The following is a 22113-nucleotide window of genomic DNA, read 5'->3' as shown; positions in this document are numbered from 1 at the left end:
TAAACAAGTCTATATGTATGTTCGTCCAAGAAACTTATGAATGAAATACAAACTAAGACGCACCACTTCAAATACGATTAAAATAATCGGTATAAAATGAGACGTTACAATTTGATTTTTTTTCTCTTTTTAATGATATTTACTTAATTACGTATTACTATTAATAACTTATCCCTGGACCGCCCAAAGAGTTGAATTGTAGAAAATTATTTCGACATTATCGTAAGTAAGTTCGCTCTTATATATATATGTATAAGAAGTGGTTAAAAATAAATAAAGTATCAATTAAATTTTTATCGCAAATCTGATGCCTAAATAGGAGAATTTCGATTATATGACAAAATTGTCTAGGTCATTAAAGCTCGAAAGAATAAATCGAAGAATGCCAATGTTGAAAATTTCTTGATGGGAAACAGAAGACCGGTCATCGTCGCGATCTTTAGGCAAAGCCTTGGCCTTGCAGTGGGCATCTATCGGCTAACATAATGATGAAAGTCACCAATCACTAAAATGCATCACCAAATAAATTATATTCTAAGTTTTCGTATTATCATATAACTCACCAAAACGAACAGTATTATTTATAATTAAATGGGGAGATATGTTATGTTATGTGGCAGTCACATAGACAGAGGCGCGTCACTTCATTGAATTTCGAATACCACAGTTCGACGCATGTGCCGAGCCCACATATACACGACGATTTTTTTTTAACTAAATATCGATGATGCGAAGTGAAAATATTTTATTGTAAAATATTTTAAATAGTTAATAATAAAGTGTAATTGGTTAAAACTTTTGATAATAAAGTGAATTGAAAATTGTGAGATCGTTTGTTTAAATTCGGTTAAAAAGGATGGCGGTAAGTCAATTCATTGTTACCTTTATACGATATTTGATTTAAATAATTTATTAATTTATGAATCATATTCTGTTAAAAAACATGCGATTTTTTGCCAGTTTTAAAAACAGCGCGTGTCGAGAACTTTCCCGCCAAAATTTCTGCATTTATTCTTTGTCATACATGCATCCATGCGTGTTTTAATAATTTATATAAAGCAAGTGTAACATTATAATAATAATGCGTAACATTCAATAGTTTTTAACGGTCCGCATCCTGTTTAACAGTTTATGGATGGAGACGGGACCAGTTGGTCAAATCGAGGTCATCTGGTTTTGTAATGCAAACAATTCAAATTTTTCGACAACTTTGCTATTATTAAATAATATATACATTCACTTTATTGTATTTCTCTGTCAAAGTTCATGTAAAAAAAATTATAACTTATATATTTAATTAGTAATTATTAGGTAAGAGTGTTTTTACACAATGAAATGTCTCTTTACATCTGTCTTTTGCGAGGTACTGACGCCCTCTTTACTCCTATGTTCATTAATCTGATTTAAATCGATATTGAAACATCTGCAAGTCGTATTACTAAAAATAAGAACCATGGAACAGAGAACCACAGTGTAAAAATTTGTTAATTCTTCTTTATTCATATTATTATCGACATAGGATCCCGGAAGAGCAAAATAGCAGCCCCTAACTCAAAGTTGCCGGAGCTACAAATGCCATGAGATCCGCGAAGAGTCTACTAAAAATGTTGACGAGTTTTTTTGTAATTACTTACACAATATCTTTACAGTGGTAGAGCAATCCATTCTCAAGCTTTAATAGCGCTAAAAGTCCTAGCATTTTATCAGGATTTTATTCAAGTTCTTGTTGCATGAACATATTTAATTTATTTCACGATTATTCAGGAACATTGCCTGGGATTGTATTGTGGAAGCCGGTACACATTTGCCGACAATATTTACTATTTTTTCTTGCGAACATTTCGTTCGACTTGAGCGAAATCAGGCCAGTTTCAGTAAGTTCCGATGAAACTGAAAAAACCAAGACAAATCTTAATTATTTGTATGCCTTGTGTCAATCTTAGACACATCGCTATTTTTCTTATATTTATTAATATTATATACTCATAATAACAATAATTATAATAAAGCTGTAATTAATTCAATATAAATGACTTAAAATCAATCATTTTAAATTATATATAATAGTTTTAATAATTTTTTTGGACCCCCTCAGGATAAAAGCCACCTCCAAAGCATTTTTCTCAATCTCTGGCAACTAGGAACTACTCCTGACCTGTCTTAGCTACGATCTTTTCAGGCCACCAGGCATTAGGTCTGCCTCTGGCTCTGGTACCTCATGGTCTCGTCCATTTTATAACCCTTTGTGTCCACCTGCTATCAGCGAACCTCGCCACGTGACGTGCAGGACTTCATCCAAGACATGGATCGCAACATAAACACATAGTATATATGTTATATATATATATATATATATATATATATCTATATATATAAATATACAAATAATCTTGTTTGAAAAATGTCATGCTTTAAAAAAAGAATCCATGTAAACGCATTTTACAATTTCATTACAATTGTTGACGCCCATTATAATCATTCGTCCATATCAGCGATTCCCAAAGTGGTCTATATCGACCCCTAGGAGTCTATGACAACCTGCAAGGGGTCTGCGTTAGAGAAAAAAAATTTGGCGGTCCATGAAATGAAATTTTATGTTTATTTAATGTTATGTATATTTAACATAACAGATACAAAATTTTATTTTGAGTAGTTATAATTTAAATTCAATTAATTAATGTATAAATTAACATGTGTTTTTACTTTAAGTTTTTAATACTAAACTTCACTACAGTTAGAAATTTACAGGAAATCAATATCGGGTAAGTAGGGGGTCTACCCAATACGGAAAAACATAGCAAGGGGTCTACGACACAAAAAAGTTTGGGGAACTCTGGTCCATATCGTTTGCAAAAGTGTAAATGAATAAGCACGTAACTAACTTTTTTTTTTTTTTACTATACATTCCTATCATCGTCATCGTTTCAGTTGAAAGATGTTCACTGCCAGATATATGCCTCCATGATAGATTTCTAACAAGACAAGCTATTGGTGACCTAGATCTAGCATTTTCTGACGACTCTAACCAGATAATTTGTGGTTAATTGTCTGTCGCATTGCCACCAAGACTCCTGGCATCTATTTTCTGCGCATGTGGTCTACCTATTGCTATTTCAACTAGCCAATCCGCTGAACTATGTGTATTACTTTCGTTTATCGTATAAATATATCAATCTAAGTTGTGTAAATCTAATAATATTTTAATTGTGCTATTAAAAAAAAACGTGACAATAAAACTTACATGTATAGGTAGTTTTCTAATATTGCACGCTATCGATTATTATATCGTGTTTCTGTTAAATTAATATGTTTCGTTATGTAATCGATAAAACCAGAAATCGAGAATAATAATTTTTAGTTTCCGTGTTCTTTTACTCTACTGTTTGGGTATTTGTCATAAATGATCGTATGTTATATTGATCCGACAATTCCATTAGGATGCAAACCTTTCTTTCATTTATTCATTCATTACCATCACCATGTTAGTCGCAAGCATGGGATTTCCTGAAAGATCTTCGCGATCACCGGTTTTGTGCTGCCAGCATTCAGTGACTTATTGTCACATGCTGCCTCTATCGGCTCTAATTCGCCCCTCGAGTATCTGTTCTATTTGTCTATTTGTTGTAATTGATGTTGTGTTGCTAGCCGATCCAGGCTTTGTACAGCTTCATCGAAATTGAGCCAGTGGAAACAGAGGTCCACGGACTAAAAATTTACCGTATGGGTAAGCCGTACGTCGGGGACATTTTTCCCGGACGCCATTTCAGCCTACCGCGTGCTCCGCAGTATCGAGGTGGACGCGGTCTCGGCCCAGCTCTTCACGGGGCACGGGAGGTTCTCTGAGTACCTCCACAGGTTCAAGCTCAAGGAGGACCCCTCGTGCTTCTGTGAACCGGGCGTGGACCAGTGACCCGCATTCGGGGGACTCCGGCACGGCTTCGAGTGCCGGTCTGGCGTTGAAATTAGGGAGGAGACAATACCCTCCCTGATAGGCAGAAAAAAAAACCATGAAAAAATTCCTCAGTTATTGCAAAAGAATTATACAATATGCAATAGAAAAAAATAAAAGTAAAATGAAAAGAGGATGAATAAATGGTAAAACAGAGCAAAAGGGAAAGAAAGCAGAATTGTGGTATAAAAGAACAGAATGAAAGATTATGTGAAGAATGAAAGAGAAGAGAATGAAAATAAAATAATTAAGTGAATAAATTAAATGCTAATAAAGTCCCTATCCCACCATAAATAGGGGTACGAGAGGCCCCCAATAGCGGGGGTCATAAAAAAAAACCGTATGGGTGTATAGTGTAATGAGTGGGGAGTTGAGTATGTAGCACGAAGCGAGGACTACACGGCGGTCGGGAGAGACACGGGTCTCTCCGGACCGCACTCGCTTGAACGCGGGTTTTTTTTTTTATTAATTCTAATTTGTATCGCTGGTGGTTTTTTTTTTTACAGTATTTACCTTTCGCTTTAACTAAACGCAGACAGTTGGGAGAGGGTTGCCGCTATTTGATACGGATCTTTCTTCTCTTAGCTGCGGGGCACGACAGCGTTTTATGTTATTATTATTTTTTTTTTACAATTATTTTTTTTACACAATTTTCACTTACGGGTAAATACAGCTAAAATTTATACATATTAACAATACAATTTGGAATACACAATTATATATTAGTTGCTACATTATTTTATTTAAGTCGCTGCCCAAGCGCTACAGACCGTTAAATGCCTTGAGATTTAGGACAATGTGCCGGGCCAACTCATCAAAAGATTCTGCTGTAGATTTTTTCTTGAGAAGGTCCGGTAAGTTGAACGGTTTTCACATAAGGTCACGTGGTTATGTCTTTTGGATGCGAATCGGGAGCAGTGTCTGAGTAAGTGATCAAAAGTCTGTACTGTGGAGCGGGTTAGGCGTTAGGCGGACGCGGCCGCCGTGTCATGCGTAGGTGTGTAGTGCATGACATGTGCATCGAGACCGATGGCGAGAATCTGTTGGCTCAAACGGCCGAATTGTATCGGCGATATACCACGCCCACTGCCACCTCGGACGAAAATTTCTTCAAGTCACGACAGAAGATGCGCTGCACAATGTTATAATAATCTGGGCAAAATGTCATAAGGTACAGGTTGTGTTCCTTATTAATTATTCTCTGTTGATGTTGTCGCTGTTATCTCGAAGGCTTTTACAGCTTCACCTGAGCTAAATTCACGGAGCGGATGGATCCGTGAACTTAAATCCTTTATTGAACAGTCAACGTCAGTATTAATAAATACATTTAAAAAATTTAAACGGTTTTTTGATAACCATATTGTGGTGGTTGTGGAAAAATATGTACCTAGTCCGCCATATTGGAACGGCGTCCATCTTGAATTTTAAATTTTGACATAATCATCGTGTTTTACTAGTGTAGCCCTTACATTTGATACCCATATTGAGGGGGTTAAGGAAAAATATGTAATCCGCCATTTAGTAGCGGCGGCCATCTTAGATTTATAATGTTATAGATTTTATTATATTGTATTGTCATCTAAATTAAATGTGTGTACCAAATTTCAGATCAATCTGACAACGGGAAGGTGCTTAAATTTCAATTTCTAATTTTGACCCAAACAAATAAATTCTGTACTGGTCGAACTAAATAAAACCGTTTAAAAATATACTTTGCCTTTTAAGTTACTAATGCACAAGCACGTGCTTGCGAGCACGAAGCACGAAACGCACTTACAAATTCAACACATGCGCGTACGCACACACGTATCATTGTTTAGCGGTTACACACGCATTTCCGGAAGTCAGCAACGCAACCGACGCTCGGAAGTGACGCCGGTCCGACATTTTATTAGGGTTCTTTATAACGGATTTTTATTTATATTTTTTTAAACGACTTTTCATTTTATTCTTTCACATGAACCTAATCCATGTTTCCCTGGATACTGAATCCAATTGCAAGGCCATAACCGTATAATTTAATATGTATTTTAAATATGTAATTACGATTAAATATCAGTAAGTAACTTATATATTTTTAAGTAAGTTTAAGTTTATAAGCGTTCTGACATTGAAGCCTCACTGGGATTTCAATGGCAGAGCGTGGAACCTCTTTGTGGAAATGGAAGTAGTTACGTTTTATTGCAAAAGAGCTCCCAAAAATATAAATTAACTGTAATGAACCATTTTATTAAAAATACAGAGTACGTTATCTTAAGTATACAAGGAAATATAATATAGTAATGCCGAAACAAGTTGAAGGTTAAATTTAGCGGGTGTTCGATAATCGTGTCAAGGTCGGGCTTGAGTATTCATAACAGGGCTGATAAACTCGGAGATAAAGTACGTGTGCTTTAAAATCGTCGCGCTTTAGTGCGGTTTGAAATTTGGCTCGTAGCCCGTCTCGGCTCGCATGTGTCACAGCACAGCGAGCCACGGGCCGCCATATTGTTTAAGGATCCGAATCGGAAATAAATGTGACGTGTTGAAAATTTGTTATATATATAAATTTTATGGTTTTCATTTATTTAATTTTCGAAACAACGTTTTTTACGTAATTTAATAATAGATTGAATGCTATCAACGCTTCGTTTAGCATTTTTTGTGTTTTTTAATTCATAAATTGCTTACGCTACATATATAATAATCAATATAAAAATAATGTATCAATATGAATTTTTTTATGATAGCTATAGTCGTCGACGCGTTATATAATTATGTATAAGTAATTAAAAATTTTAATAATCAGATTTGATGAACAAAGAAAGTGGTTAAAAAAACCTTACTTAGGAAGCACCCAATAATTCATCAAATTCATGGCAATTGCATGTATGGTATATATATATATAGGTGTGTGTGTGTATAAGTAGATATAAGGAATATTTATATATATATATATATATATATATATATATATATATATATATATATTCTGCAAAGCGAGGCGAATATGGTTTAATCCCTCGTAATTATTTTTGATGAAACGACATGCTCTATCACTTTAATTTGGTACCAAGTTGCATTATGGGACTCTCTCAAATAAATTTCAAACAGACAAATAAATTTTTGAATTGACCTCGGTGTCCCTAACCTAAATATGAGAATAATGAAAACAGCGGTTGAACCGTGTACATAATTTCCATATTCATTCGTAAATGCTAAGTATTGACTGCTATTTACGTCGCGCGATATAGCTTTAGTTATGCTAAATAACGGCGAGCTATTATTTATTTGTACCCCCGCCAAGAGCGCATGTGGGTTACGGATCAAAGCGAAATGTGACTGCTAATTATTATATCTGACTATAGGACACTTTATTATCTGTCGACACCCCAAATTCTACATATATTCATACTTATATGATAAATTTAACAAAATTAAAAATATCACATACTTTTCCATTAAGGCGCTAAAAAAACCATTACGTAATTGTGGAATTGGACTATATTATTATTATATTTCTAAATTGAAAATTTTGTGAATGGCTTCAAATAATTATAAAATGTTAAGACAATTTTTCAATACTTTTTTTTTTTCTTTTCGATGTTTCAGGTTATACACGCCCTCTGCAAGACTCTGACCTCTTTAAAAATATTTATAAGAGGTCATACCTTAATCTATTTTAATATAAATTTTACAATAACACAGCATTCAAATTTATGAAACGGATACAAATACAACGAAATTGCCAGAGTAAACGGTATACCCAATGATTTGAACAAATACAAAAAAAAAATATTTTATTTAATATTCTTTATTGTACACGTTAGGATACATTTAATAAGTTTCACAATAATATACAAAAAAGTACAAAGGGCGGTCTTATCACACAAGGCTTATAGACAACCATCGTATGGAAAAGGTAGAAGTACTAATAATGGGTAGTTTACGTGTGTAAAATATACATATTTACAAACAAACGAACATATACATACATATGTATGTAACATATATATTTATAATAAATAAGGTATAATAGATATAATACAATAATAAAAATATCTGATTTCGATCGCACTTGCCTCAGAAAGAAACAGAAGAAGAAAAAGACATAAATTAACACAGATAATCATAGATCTAGTCAATAGTTCTTATAATAATATTTGAAAACAAACTTAAAAGAAAACATGTTTGCATGCTTTAGTTAGAACAGTGGTTGCCCAGCGGTAGAAGACACACTTGTGATGGTAGGTCGCGGGTTCGAATATATAGAATTGTCACTTCTTACAAACAAGGTTCAATAAGATGAGCAGCATCGTCCTTCGCTTACTATATTATTACACAACTTAACTTCGTATACTATATTATTACACTAATTCACTTCGTATACTATATTATTACACTACTTCACTTCGCATACTATATTATTACACTACTTCACTTCGCATACTATATTATTACACTACTTCACTTCGCATACTATATTATTACACTACTTTACTTCGCATACTTTATTATTACACTACTTCACTTCGCATACTATATTATTACACTACTTCACTTCGCATACTATATTATTACACTACTTCACTTCGCATACTATATTATTACACTACTTCATTTCCCATGCTACATTATTACACTACTTCACTTCGCATACTATATTATTACACTACTTCACTTCGCATACTATATTATTACACAACTTCACTTCGCATACTATATTATTACACTACTTCACTTCGCATACTATATTATTACACTACTTCACTACGCATACTATATTATTACACTACTTCACTTCGCATACTATATTATTACACTACTTCACTTCGCATACTATATTATTACACTACTTCACTTCGCATACTATATTATTACACTACTTCACTTCGCATACTATATTATTACACTACTTCACTTCGCATACTATATTATTACACTACTTCACTTTGCATACTATATTATTACACTACTTCCCTTCGCATACTATATTATTACACTACTTCACTTCGCATACTATATTATTACACTACTTCACTTCGCATACTATATTATTACACAACTTCACTTCGCATACTATATTATTACACTACTTCACTTCGCATACTATATTATTACACTACTTCACTTCGCATACTATATTATTACACTACTTCACTTTGCATACTATATTATTACACTACTTCCCTTCGCATACTATATTATTACACTACTTCATTTCCCATGCTACATTATTACACTACTTCACTTCGCATACTATATTATTACACTACTTCACTTCGCATACTATAATATTACACTACTTCACTTCGCATACTATATTATAACACTACTTCACTTCGCATACTATATTATACACTATTACACAGATATCTTTAAGGGTGACTTATTACATACCGCGGGATAAAGAGAAGGACGATGATGCTTTAGTTTATCTATAAAGTATCCATCCTCTTGCATTTAATTCATTTTAATATAGTTTGTCTCATTTCAATTAGTGTAAGTTTTATGTCAATAAATTGTTTAAAATCGTATAACTTAAGTTAGAAAGTGCAGAACTCTAACAGATACCCTAGCAACATTCGCATATTACGATAAGTGCGTTCATAAAAATAGCTATAAATATTGTTTATATTGCACGTTTTTGTAATAAAATAACGATTAATTGTCTTCATTCTAGATATTTAGTTATCGAAGTTGATATAGATTCTTATTGGTCCATGGGGGACTTGAAGGTGAGTCTACGTTGGAAATAACAAATGGAAGTTCACAACTAATAAACATTTACGTATGAAGGCTTCACTACAGCTATCAATGTAGGCGTGTAATATTTTAAGTGATTAGGCGGCTTTTACAAAAACTTTCATATTTTCTATTCAGTAGGAAATTTTTGTCTAGTTTTGGGTATATGATAGAACATACCTTCATTAAGTCCACCGAAACCCATGAGTCCTGATCGACGTTATACTTAGCAAAGAAAGAGTAATCATCTTGTTTGTGTGCAGTGTAGTCTGTTTACTTGGAGTAACAGCTGAAGTGAAAGTTTCAGATCCCGTGCCTATGACAAGCGAAGGAACAGACCGTGATGAACGTAATTGCCTGCTGTCCTTTATACGGAAGCAGAAGAGTCGAGTGTGAAACAGAATTGGGAAAAAAAATCAGTGACAACATTGCTTCCCTGATCGAAGACAAAGAAAGACGCCGTATATCTACAATTCTGTAAACAATGAATAGGAGAAGTAATAAAACAAAATAAAATCTATGCAGCGTGAGAATAATATGACGTGATATAAAACAAGAGTCCTGATTTTAATTGTATTAAATCCGTAGTTAAATTGTGATATATTGGTAGAAATAAATTTGTTAAATGTAAAGTAATAAAAATGTAAAAAAATAAATAAAATAAACAAAAAATTTTTAAATGTAAAATAGCGAGAAATGTGGCGAAGGATGGGGGGAATGGAAAAAATTATGGAGGATGCAAGAAGAGAGAGCGGAACAAATTGAGATGGAAAAGAGAAGGAGAATGAAAAATAAATCAAAAAACTAAAAAACGTATTCAGAAATACAAGTCCCTGACATAGTACAAGAGATAAATGAACGAGGTTCCCCCAAAACCGGTGGTCATTAAAAAAAGGGTTTAGCCACTACCATAGCTCATGTGGAGCGCGAGAACCTAATTATTATTCCCGCGGCCTTATTAATATGTAACTTTAACAATACAGTAAGAAAAGGACTAATATATAGCTACGTCGAATGTCGTCTAGTGCGAATTACACAACTGCCACCGTTAATTCACTCAACACGTGTTTCACCCCTCCACGGGGCATCCTCAGGAGTAATGTTACACCGATTAGTGTCAAACACGACTACTGCTGCATAGCAGAAGTAGCTATATATTAGTCCTTTTCTTAGGATGGACTTCCGCAAGGTAACGCCTGAATCTACTAGATATTATAATATCAACCATATAAGTGAGTCGACAAACAAAGTTCTAGATATATTTCGATCATCTAAAAACCCAATGTTATATTAAGATTTATTTCATAAAGTACTCTCGATTTTACATTTAAAAAAGAGAAGGTCTAACATTTGTTTCGTTATTTATGTATGCGTAAATACAGATCACCTTTTTTTTCGTTACTCAAATGACGCAGTCTTCCTGTTCGGATATCGCTTGTGGTTTAGACGTGGTATTTATGCTAACTTGTTTAAAATCAATTTAGCTCATTTTATACATATATATATATATATATATATATATATATGTCCATACGGCGTACTTCAAATAACAATTTTTAATTTTAATTAGGATAGAGAACCTCACACGACAACGTTTTTTACTAAGTAAACATGCTTCTTATGGGTTCCTAGAATTGTTATTACTATCGCTGTATTTGTAATACCAGATTTATCTTTTCAACTAGAAAACATAACTGCATAATGTACATTTGCATCGATCCGCGTCACTTTCTATTTTCGATGAACACACAAGTCGTGTGCGCCTAATACGTATCCAATTAGATAGTAACTATGACATGTGTCAGGATATATCCTTAATGTAATTAGGTGCTAATTACAATGCCGTGCCTGTAAAAAATTCACTGAATGACTGCCAAAAGCTACGTGGTGGTCTAATATCAGAAAGGAACTGGAAGCCCTTCAACTTGATGCAGGGACAACCCAGGATAGAGTGGCCTGGCGCAAATTGATAAGGAGACCCGACCCCAAATAAAGGAAAAAGGGAAGGAAGAGGAAGAAGAAGAAGACTCAACTTCAAGTCCGCCGAAGGAAACATTTTTATATTAGGAGATCTAGCGTAGCTAGAAAGTAGGATATTTCTTCTTACTTGTAATAATTTGTCTCTACGAATTTGATGTTATTTTATATCGTATATAGCAAATTTTATTGTACCAGAACCGCTTGTTAAAAATAACACTTGCAATTGGCTCCTAGATTAATTACACTATTATTATATATCTATCGTATTTTCGTATTTATTTATTCATTTATAGTGACACGTATTGAGATTGAAAGCCAAAAGGGCCGAATTTTAAAGAAACTAGATTTCTATATTTTAAACTCCTATATTGGCCTTATTTATTTTCTTCGCCTTGCGCTACAAGGGTTCCAAACGCACCCTGATCTAATGAGAGCCCACGGAACTCAGACGGGCTATAAGATAATATGTGCTGTATTTTTTAATTTATGTGTGCCTATGGTATACCTAAATATGTGAACCAGTCTTTATTGTTTTGTCAATTTTAAATCCTATATGTTTGTTGTAATTGGCCGCTTTATAGATATGTGTGGTATCTTAACGCTGAAGAATTATCTGCTTAGACATTTTTATCGTATCGTATTATACAGATTATAGATTGCTTGATCAGATTCTTCATGAAATGACAAGACGCAAATGGTCTCGAAATGGGAGACAGGACCTCCGACTTACTCGTGAGATCCGTGTAGCAATTCGAAGGTAAAAGAAAAAAAATTAAGTTCTGTCTTAAATTCAGACAGAAAAATAATAGATTATAGTGCTACCGAAACTTTTGTACCGCGTCTTAGGAAAGCGTAGCGAGGTGGGGAGCTGAGTAAAAAGAGCATGAGCGTCTCTACCACGAGCATTGAGGGCGTACTGAACGAGCGGAGTAGCTGGTATTCTCCCCCGTCTCGCCGCGCGCATACCTAAGGCGCGGTACAGCGCTTTCGGGTGTAATATAGTCCTTTTATCTGTATGATCGAATTAATGAAAGACTAATGGTACATGCCAAAATTACATTGTCCAAAATGACGTCATAAAGTTTCAGAGTACAACTCATTTTGAATCAATGTGATTATTTATTATACACGGGTTCACAGTTCGTCAGTTGTTATATTAATGTAGTGTAGTGTTGTATATTAATGTAGTATGTCCGGTTTAAATAGTATATCATTACAAAAGGAAATTTCAATTATGTTTGCCGTTTTGATAACGATAAATGGGTCAATGACCCACTGGTGGGTGTTGATACAGCTTGCAGTACCATAGTTAATAGTGCGTGGGGTAGATTTTTTTTCGTGGCAAAAAAGAAAGCTTTTTTTGTTTACCCGATTTCCGTAAAAAATTTATAATATAACATAATGTTTCCTATTTTTATTCACTAATAGTACAACGACAGGATGGATAGATTTTTCTACACGCGTTTAGTAGAGTCAAATTTCTTTTAAAATTATCCATGTATAAATACTTCTCAACTAGATTTTTAGAAGACACTAAATGTAGCCTTCGCCATAGGAGGTAATTTTTCATTTCGAATCTTTTTTTTTAATTACGCATAATAATGTCAACGTATGACTTTAAAGATTCTACAATAAACAGATATATATACAGCGAAGTGAAGAAATTTATGGAGGGATATGCCATAATTGCCACACTTGGTAAGTAGGTTAGCGATTCCAGTATGGTGTTATGGTACGCTAATGATGATACTGCCCATCCCCTGGAAACCTGTTTATGACAATCCTAAATAATTAATGCACATAGTGTGAATTATAATAGGTTGTCAAATATCTCCCTTCCGCCTTTTTGTCTTTTGAATTTCGCGGCTATGTACAAAACGCTACAGAGCTCGTATCTGGCAATACTATACATAATTTGAAAGGTCTTGACATAACCTACAAAACGACGCTATGCATGATAAGTTTGGATATTGCGTTCAACAGTTATAGACGTGTAAACATGGAGTTCACTAACGCCGAAATTCGCGCTATTTTGAAGTTTTCCTTCGTTAAAGGCAAATCCGCTAGAGAAACGTTCCGTGAGATTAATGGTGTTTTGGGGGATGGTACTCTATCACTTCGAACCGCGGAGGAATGGTTTCGACGATTCAGAGCCGGCGAAAACGACACCACGGATAAGCCAGCCGGCGGAAGACCTGTGACGACAAATACCGATAAAATCATGGACTACATCGAGTTAGACCGGCATGTGGCATCTCGTGACATCGCCCAGGAGATGGGAGTTAGTCACCAAACCATTTTAAACCATCTGCTGAAGGCTGGATACAAAAAAAGGTTGATGTTTGGGTGCCGCATGATTTGACGCAAAAAAACCTTCTGGACCGAATCAACGCCTGCGATATGCTGCTGAAACGGAACAAACTCGACCCATTGTTGAAGCGGATGGTGACTGGCGACGAAAAATGGATCACATACGACAATATCAAGCGAAAACGGTCGTGGTCGAAGGCCGGTGAATCGTCCTAAACAGTGGCCAAGCCGGGATTGACGGCCAGGAAGGTTTTGCTGTGTGTTTGGTGGGATTGGAAGGGAATCATCCACTATGAGCTGCTCCCATATGGCCAGACGCTTAATTCTACCATCTACTGCGAACAACTGGACCGCTTAAAGCAGGCGATCGACCAGAAGCGTCCAGAATTGGCCAACAGGAAGGGTGTAGTGTTCCACCAGGACAACGCCAGACCACACACTTCGTTGATGACTCGTAAGAAGCTACGGGAGCTCGGATGGGAGGTTTTATCACATCCACCATATAGCCCGGACATAGCGCCAAGTGATTACCACCTGTTCCTGTCCATGGCGAACGCCCTTGGTGGTGTAAAGTTGAACTCAAAAGAGGTTTGTGAAAAGTGGCTGTATTCTGTATTGTGTGTATGTATTCTTCGCAAATAAGGAGGGGGGCTTCTACGAGGGAGGTATTATGAAGTTGCCGTCTAGATGGAAATAGATTATCGAACAAAACAGCGCATATTTGAACTAAATCCGATCACTGTAACACTTTTTAAATTTAAAAACTTAAACACTATTTAAATGACAAATTTAAACACTATTTAAATGACTAGTAAATTAATAATAGGAAAAATAGAATAAGAAAAGTGTAGTAATGTATTAAGAAAGCACAACCCAAAAAAAATAGGATATGTAAATAATAAAATAAAGAATAAAAAAATGTACCTAACCACCTAAGAGTGATAAGATGATGGAAGGAAGGCGATGAAAGCAAGAAGGAATGAAAGAACAAAATGAAAGACATTGTGATGGAAATAAGGTAAGAATAAAAGAAATTGAGAAGTATGACAGTGAAGAATAAAGATGAAAAATCTGAAAAACTTATTTGTAAACAAAGACCCTGATCCCAACTAATTAGGGGTACGTGAGGCCTCCAATAGCCGGGGCCATAAATATAAATAAAACCCGCGACCCATGATCGCAAGTCTCAGTCCTCTTTCACTGAGCCATCACTGGTCAGATGTGCTCTATCGGAGGGCTACTACATTCATATATACATAGACCATATTGTCATATATATAAAAAACGACTACCGTCATAATATTTTCTCCACTAAACTTTTCCATAAGTCTTTAGATTACATATTATAAGCCACACGAACTGCTCTGTTTTTTTAGCACAAAAGTTGCATCAACATCATTTGACAGTTTATAAATAATAGAAGTAAAAATTTAATTTGTATAATAATTTTGTAAGTTAATAAAAGAGGCGAGGCTATCGCGAGAATCTAGTAGCCCTGGCATCACACATCTGCGAAAATTAAAAGTGGTAGGCAAAGAATCTTTCGGAACAAAAAAATAGTTGTGTTTTAAAACGTAAATTGCCGTAGTGTTTATCAAAGATAACTCTCTAGATCGCTCATAACCTCAATGTGTCACTTTTGATCTATTTATAATTAGAACAAACATTTTTATTCCAAAACAAACACTGTCAAATTTTACACCGCACGCAATGAGTATAGTGAAAGATAAAATAGCTTTTATAACGTCACAATCACGCTATTTGAGTGTTATTACAACGGATGAATATTGAAGATATGATGGAAGAATATTGAATTACTTTAGCTAAGAAGGTTATGTAGGCGACTTCTTTATCTGGTCATTGTGATGTTAGCCGATCGACACCCAATGCCATGCATAGGGCTCCCTCGAAGGTCCATCCAGCGTTATCCCGCAATCTTGAATATTTCGTCAGTCATCTAGTGCAGAGTTTCCCAAACTTTGTGTCGTAGACCCCTTGCCATGTTTTTCCGTGTTGGGTAGACCCCCTACTTACCTGATATTGATTTCCTGTAAATATCTAACTGTAGTGAAGTTTAGTGCTAAAAACAAAGTAAAAACACATGTTAATTTATACATTTATTAATTGAATTTAAATTAAAACTACTCAAAATAAAATTCTGTATCTGTTATGTAAAATATACGTAACATAAAATAAACACGGGACTGCGACTCTCAGGTTTTTACAAGTTAAAAATGTATTGCGACCACAAAGCGAATATCAACATCCTACAACTTACACAATTTTATAAACATAAATAATAATTTTTTTACTTCATAAGTACTTTTATAAATAATGTAAATGTTTTGATATTATAAGATAGTATGATGTAAATAAATAGGTACTATCAGTGTATGTGTCGAGATCCACTATCGTGGACTCCCATTTTCATTTCATGGACCCCCAAATTTTTTTTCGCTGACGTAGACCACTTTGGGAATCACTGATCTAGTGGAAGGCTATCTCATGCCTTGTCTATCGGAACTTGGTCGCCAATTCAGAACCTTTGAGCCCCAACAGACATTGATAGCACGAGCCATATGCCCCTTCCAATTCAAATGAGCAATTCTTCGAGCAATGTCGGATACTTTTGCTCTTCAGCGCATCTCCTGATCTTAAAGAAAGGTTTATTTTTAGCCTACAATTATTGCGAGTAAATTATAGTAAAAAAGATATTATAAGAAAGTAAAATTATCAAGAATGAGGACCCTTTCTCAGCAACGTACTGCAGTACAGCTTATCACGTATGTCTTGCAGCGCTAATTTTATTTTGGCAAGGATACGGATCTTACCTTGGATTGCCTCACAAACATACAAGAAAGTCGCCACATCTTTAATCACATAACACTATATACATACACGTGTTAATGCCTTTGTGCGAACGACATAGTGCACCTGGAATGCGTCTGTCCAAGTATTTTTTTTTAATTCACGGACCCTTTTGTTCTGTGAACTCAGCTGTAAAAGCCTCCGGGCTAAATGCGTAAAAATCATCAGAAACAATAAAATAGTGATTTTCAGTAAAGGTCACGGTTTTCTTTAAATTTCTGTTTCGTTCTCGTTGGGTGATCTTGAGCCTTCTTATAAAGTCTATCGTAAACGATTACGTATCAGATCCACATGTCATCATCGGGAACACACTTCGGTTAAACCAGTGATGTGCCCCGCCCACAATCACTTCACTTGCAATTCTTTGAGCTAGTTCGGTTAAGGCACCAATGGATTTATCGAAGCAATCAACATCATCACAATCCCCTTGCCTCGGGATTGCTTAACACTGTGCATGTGTTAAGATATATATATACATATATATGTATGTATATATATATATATATGTATGTGTGTATATATATATATATATATATATATGATTGGTTAGATTTATTTTTATGAGTGGTATCCATACGATTGTGATTGAGATGTATGCCAGGACAGGTGTATGCGCGATGTAATGAAGGGCAGATGTCATGTTATTTGTAAGAAGGAAATAAAACATTTCGGTTGTTAAAGGTTGTGTTGTGCCTCAAATTGAGCCCCATTCCCACCCACTCACACACACACGCACACGCACACATGACACAGACACACACACACACACAGAGGTATTGTCAATAATTTTTAAATATAAATAGTATCGCCTGTAAAGATTTATGATCTATATATGTGTATAGTTTCTTTACCCACGGTAAGAATTACCGCAGGAATATGAACGTTTAAAAAAATTGTTATAATTTTATCATTTTATCTTTGCGTACAGCAGCCGCTCAATCGGACCGTATAAAAACGAATGTAATGCAATATTATCAATGCCTCGTTCAGTCCTTTGCTACGGTATTAGTCATAAGTTAATTTTAAACTATATGTTATAGACATTATAATGGTTATACAGGATGGTTGTTTATAAATATAAACGCTTTAAAGGAATCAATGTATAGCTTCTTTATCAGCAAACATGTTTAGGATTTCACACCTATTAATTACACATTTAATACGCTCTTCTCTTTACAAAATTGTTTTTTTTATTTATATCCTTTGACTCAAATGTTACTTGTTTATAACAAAAGTCAATTTTATGCGATTAATGATGGATGGTTTTTTCAATAAATTTCTTTGCATGGTTATTGTTGTAATTCTTCCTAAGTTCTTAAATTTTTCGAAGACCAACTTGATATGGAAAAGCTAGAGGGCCAAGCGGGCCAATTAATATCAATTTTACATCACTGCCACGCCGTCTGAACGGAACAAAAATCGTCGTAAAATGCAGTCATCACTGTCTGACGCGGATTGAACTGAAACTCTTTATATCAACCATCACTGACCAACACGACCTGGACAGGAAACTGCGTTTTTGTATTAAATGGAATCAGGCGTTATTTTGCGGAAGTCCATCCTAAGTTAAAAAAAGACCAATATTTAGCCACTCCCGCACATGCAGACGTAGTCGTGCAACAAAGTGCACCACCCGCCAGCCCGCTGATAAATTCGCATGCGGCAAACAATGCGAATAACACTACTACCACTGTTGTAATCACTCAACGCGTGTTTCACCCTTCCACGGGGCATCCTTCGGAGTATTGTGACACCGATTACAATCACTCTCAATTCAAAAGAATGCGCATTTATCAGTGGGCTGGCGGGCGGTGCACTTTATTACACGACTACTGCTACATAGCGGAAGTAGCTATAAATTAGTACTTTTCTTACTTAAGATGTACTTCCGCAAAGTAACGCCTGAATCCATAAGAATGACTTATCTTCTTCATAGAGAAGTATAGAGAAGTTCTCGGATCTCTTTACGAAGGAATCTACTGCAGATTCTTCTGATGATCTGGCCTGATATTATTTCAAACCTTGAAGCATTTAAAATTCTACAGCTCTGGGTAATGACTTTTAATACAATATCAGAAACATTGTATAGAATTATTTTTATATATAATATTATATACATTTTAACTGTATTCATTGTAACCTATAAAGAAAATTGTATACAATAAAAGGCTGTTAAGTTATATGTAGCTGAAAGAAGAAGGCTCCGTGGTAAACAGCGGCAACTACTCTTTCAACTACTTGCGTAAAATAAAAAAATACATTGTTAACAATATACTCATAATAATATTATAAGTCTGTCAGGACTATGTTTTAGAGATAATCTAACAAATCAGAAGCTGATATCAGTGATTTATTGGAAAATTAAGGTTCTTAAAAAAAAAAAAACAGATAACATACTTTTTGCTACTCAATCAAAAGGTTTCCTGTGAATGTTATTTCAAGCTAATGTTACATTCTTGGTACTTGCTTCCCAGTAATTGATACACGGTAATTCATATTGTATTGTGATATGAGGCAGCATTAAGTATTGTTCGATCTATTACGTGTTAATGTAATAGCAATGGACTTTGGGTTTTATTACTTTAAAGGAGAGGCATTGGTTGGGTATTGATATTTTTTAACAGATTAGTTATTATCACATTATCGTCCATAGATTTCATATGAATATAATTTCCATTTCAAAGTTAGCCAAATCTAAGTTCGCAAGTTAAAGAAAAAATAAGTAATGTCATAAACATTATTTTTAGATGCGATGACGTAATATACAAAACTCACAGATGACTTAATATGGAGCGATGTAACTCGTGCCCGTGAAAGGAAGTCGATGACCTTAGTCTGTAACTTACGTAATTTTTTTTATTTTCTTACAAATAATAAGTTTTTCATTTGAAAAAACAGACTGATACTTTTAGTCCAATTATACAGTGTATTTGATTATAGGTGTAAAAGGTTTGATTGGGTGAATGTATAGTTCATTTGTTGTCAATGAATGGTACAGATCAACAATCAAATAGGCCACTGTCTTGCATTCGGAGGACTCCGAGTCGACTCCCAATGCCGGTTAGGCAAGAAGATTGAGGAGGCGACTATCGCCCCATCATGTTAGAGGAAGAGGAAAGAAAATCCTTCCTCAACTACTGCAAGAAGGTAGCCAAAACAGCAATAAACAGAAATAAAACTTAATGATGGGCTCAAATATTGTCAGATAGGAAATTAAATAGTAAGTAAGCACTAAAGTGAAGAAAGAAATCAAATTAAATCGTAAATAAAAATATTGCAGAATGTAGAATAAAAGATAAAAAACTGTGATAAACATATATAAATAATACAATGTAAAGCTGCATAAAACTGAGATTTAAAGAAAATTGGATTGGATAGATGTATGGCGAATAGAACGGAAGAGAAAGACGTGAGAAAATTGTGAAATGAAAGAAGTAGAAACATAGATTATGAGATAAATTAAATAAGAGAAAGATAATAAAAAAGAGCGTGAAAATTCAATAAAGAAAATAAACGTTCCTGTCCTTCCCAAAGGTCAGGCCATAAAAAAACTAATAATCTGTGGTTTCGAAAGTGATAAATAAGGAGATGATAATACAGTAAGAAAAGGCGTTTCAAAAATTCGCATTACTCCATATTAAAATTAATTATTGTTTACTAAGTGTCCATACAGAATTTGTAATGCCAGAAGTTGTAGGTGTGTTCGTTGACAGATGGCTTCCATGTATATATGATGCGAGGTCAAAAAGTTAGAAAGAATTGCTCTAGTCAAAATTTTTATTAATATTTTTCACAAAATGTATATTCCGTCACTAGTTCTATATTAAAGATTGCAATGCAATTGAATATTTCATAGTATTTATCTTTAATATGGATACATGTTCGGCGCTTCTAAATCTATAAATATAAAAACGATTACCTTACCCTTGGTCATGCAATAACTTGAGATTGACTTGACTTTTATATAAGAAGAAATATATAAAACAATATTCATAAACTTGAAAAATATCAGGTATCGTGTTTGACATTTCGGCCGCTGCAAATATATGTTTTCATTTAATGTAGCATCGGTCATCGATTGTAAAATTAATTTACTTGTTTCACATTTAATTACTGAATGGTAGGAACAATGGTAGCTCAGGTAGTGCTTTACCACTGAGCTACTTTTTTGTGATCTGAAGACTTTTTTGTGATTTGTGATCTGAAGACTCGGGTTCGATTTCCTTCACAGTCCTATATATCAGGTCAAATTGAGGCCCGCTAGCTACAGTCTGCTCTTTGAACGATTATTTTTGACTCCGACTGGTTGTCGAATTATTTCAATATTTAAAAATATATTACCTATGTCAGCTCCCCGGAAACCGAAACAAATTACTGGTATGAATAATAATAATTATTATTCCACCATAAAATTAGCGTAATGCAAATACATATCATAATTAATATACCGGCATCTTACGTATTATTAGGAGTGCTGTCATATATGTGTGCTATTACATCTAACTTCAATACACATATTTTGTACTTTTGTTTAAATTATTTTAAACGAATATGATTTTTCTAAAAAAAATCATTCTTTCGCAAGTTTTAAATACGTATTCAATTGCGGCTCCCAAAAAAAATTATATTTCGAAAAATAGCTCGCACTATCAAAGAGCTTGGCCATCCTAGTTATATATAATTCACATTTTGTGCATTACAGAAATCGGTAACCCACTTGCCAAGCGTGGTGATTATGGTACGTTCCCCATAAATATTTTTGGAGGGTATCTATGACCTGAAATGACGAACCAGAACGATGATAGAATAATTCGTCTCTTTTATTAAAAATAAAATAGTTGATTAAAACCATCACTGGGCAAGTGAGTTCTGCAAGTCACGTTCGTTGCTTTTTTGTATTTTATGTTTTCTCGTCACCGCAGCTGTGCTAATAAATAGTTGAGTATGTTCGCACGGTGTATGCCTAACAAAAAATATTAATTCGATGTCATTGATTCTCAAACCTTTTGCGTACAGTGTTTTGTACTTTGATAATTACTTACTGACAACATCGTCAAAAGTTATTGACCTATTACAGTCTAACACAAAACATGTATATATATAAAAATAAATACTTATCCTTTGGTCACGCCATAATTTGAAAACGACTTTACCGATTTCATTTATTTTTTAATAGTTGGCTAATGAATTCAAATTCAAAATCAAAATATTTTTATTCCAATAGCCATTTAAACGCAATTTTGAATCGTCGATTATTTGTACATTAAAAGTTACCATCGGCT

At 34.4% G+C, this 22113-nt stretch overlaps 1 protein-coding gene across 1 annotated transcript in view; it reads left to right on the top strand.

Moving 5' to 3' along the window:
* Positions 1 to 670: 670 nt before the first annotated feature.
* The window catches only part of LOC137927355 (solute carrier family 2, facilitated glucose transporter member 1-like), a 36224-nt gene continuing 14781 nt past the window's right edge, over positions 671 to 22113 (top strand). The window contains exon 1 of the mRNA XM_068771149.1: positions 671 to 862. Within this exon, the coding sequence (XP_068627250.1) occupies positions 857 to 862 (6 nt within the window). The 5' untranslated portion in view covers positions 671 to 856. The remainder of the gene's footprint in view (positions 863 to 22113) is intronic.

Source organism: Battus philenor, unplaced genomic scaffold (genome assembly GCF_028537555.1).
Source record: "Battus philenor isolate CCGP_79_NKW_IND1 unplaced genomic scaffold, ilBatPhil1.0.hap1 SCAF_30, whole genome shotgun sequence".
NCBI lineage: Eukaryota > Metazoa > Arthropoda > Insecta > Lepidoptera > Papilionidae > Battus > Battus philenor.
Note: the sequence above shows the minus strand (reverse complement) of the source record. Positions and strands in the feature narration are given on the sequence as shown.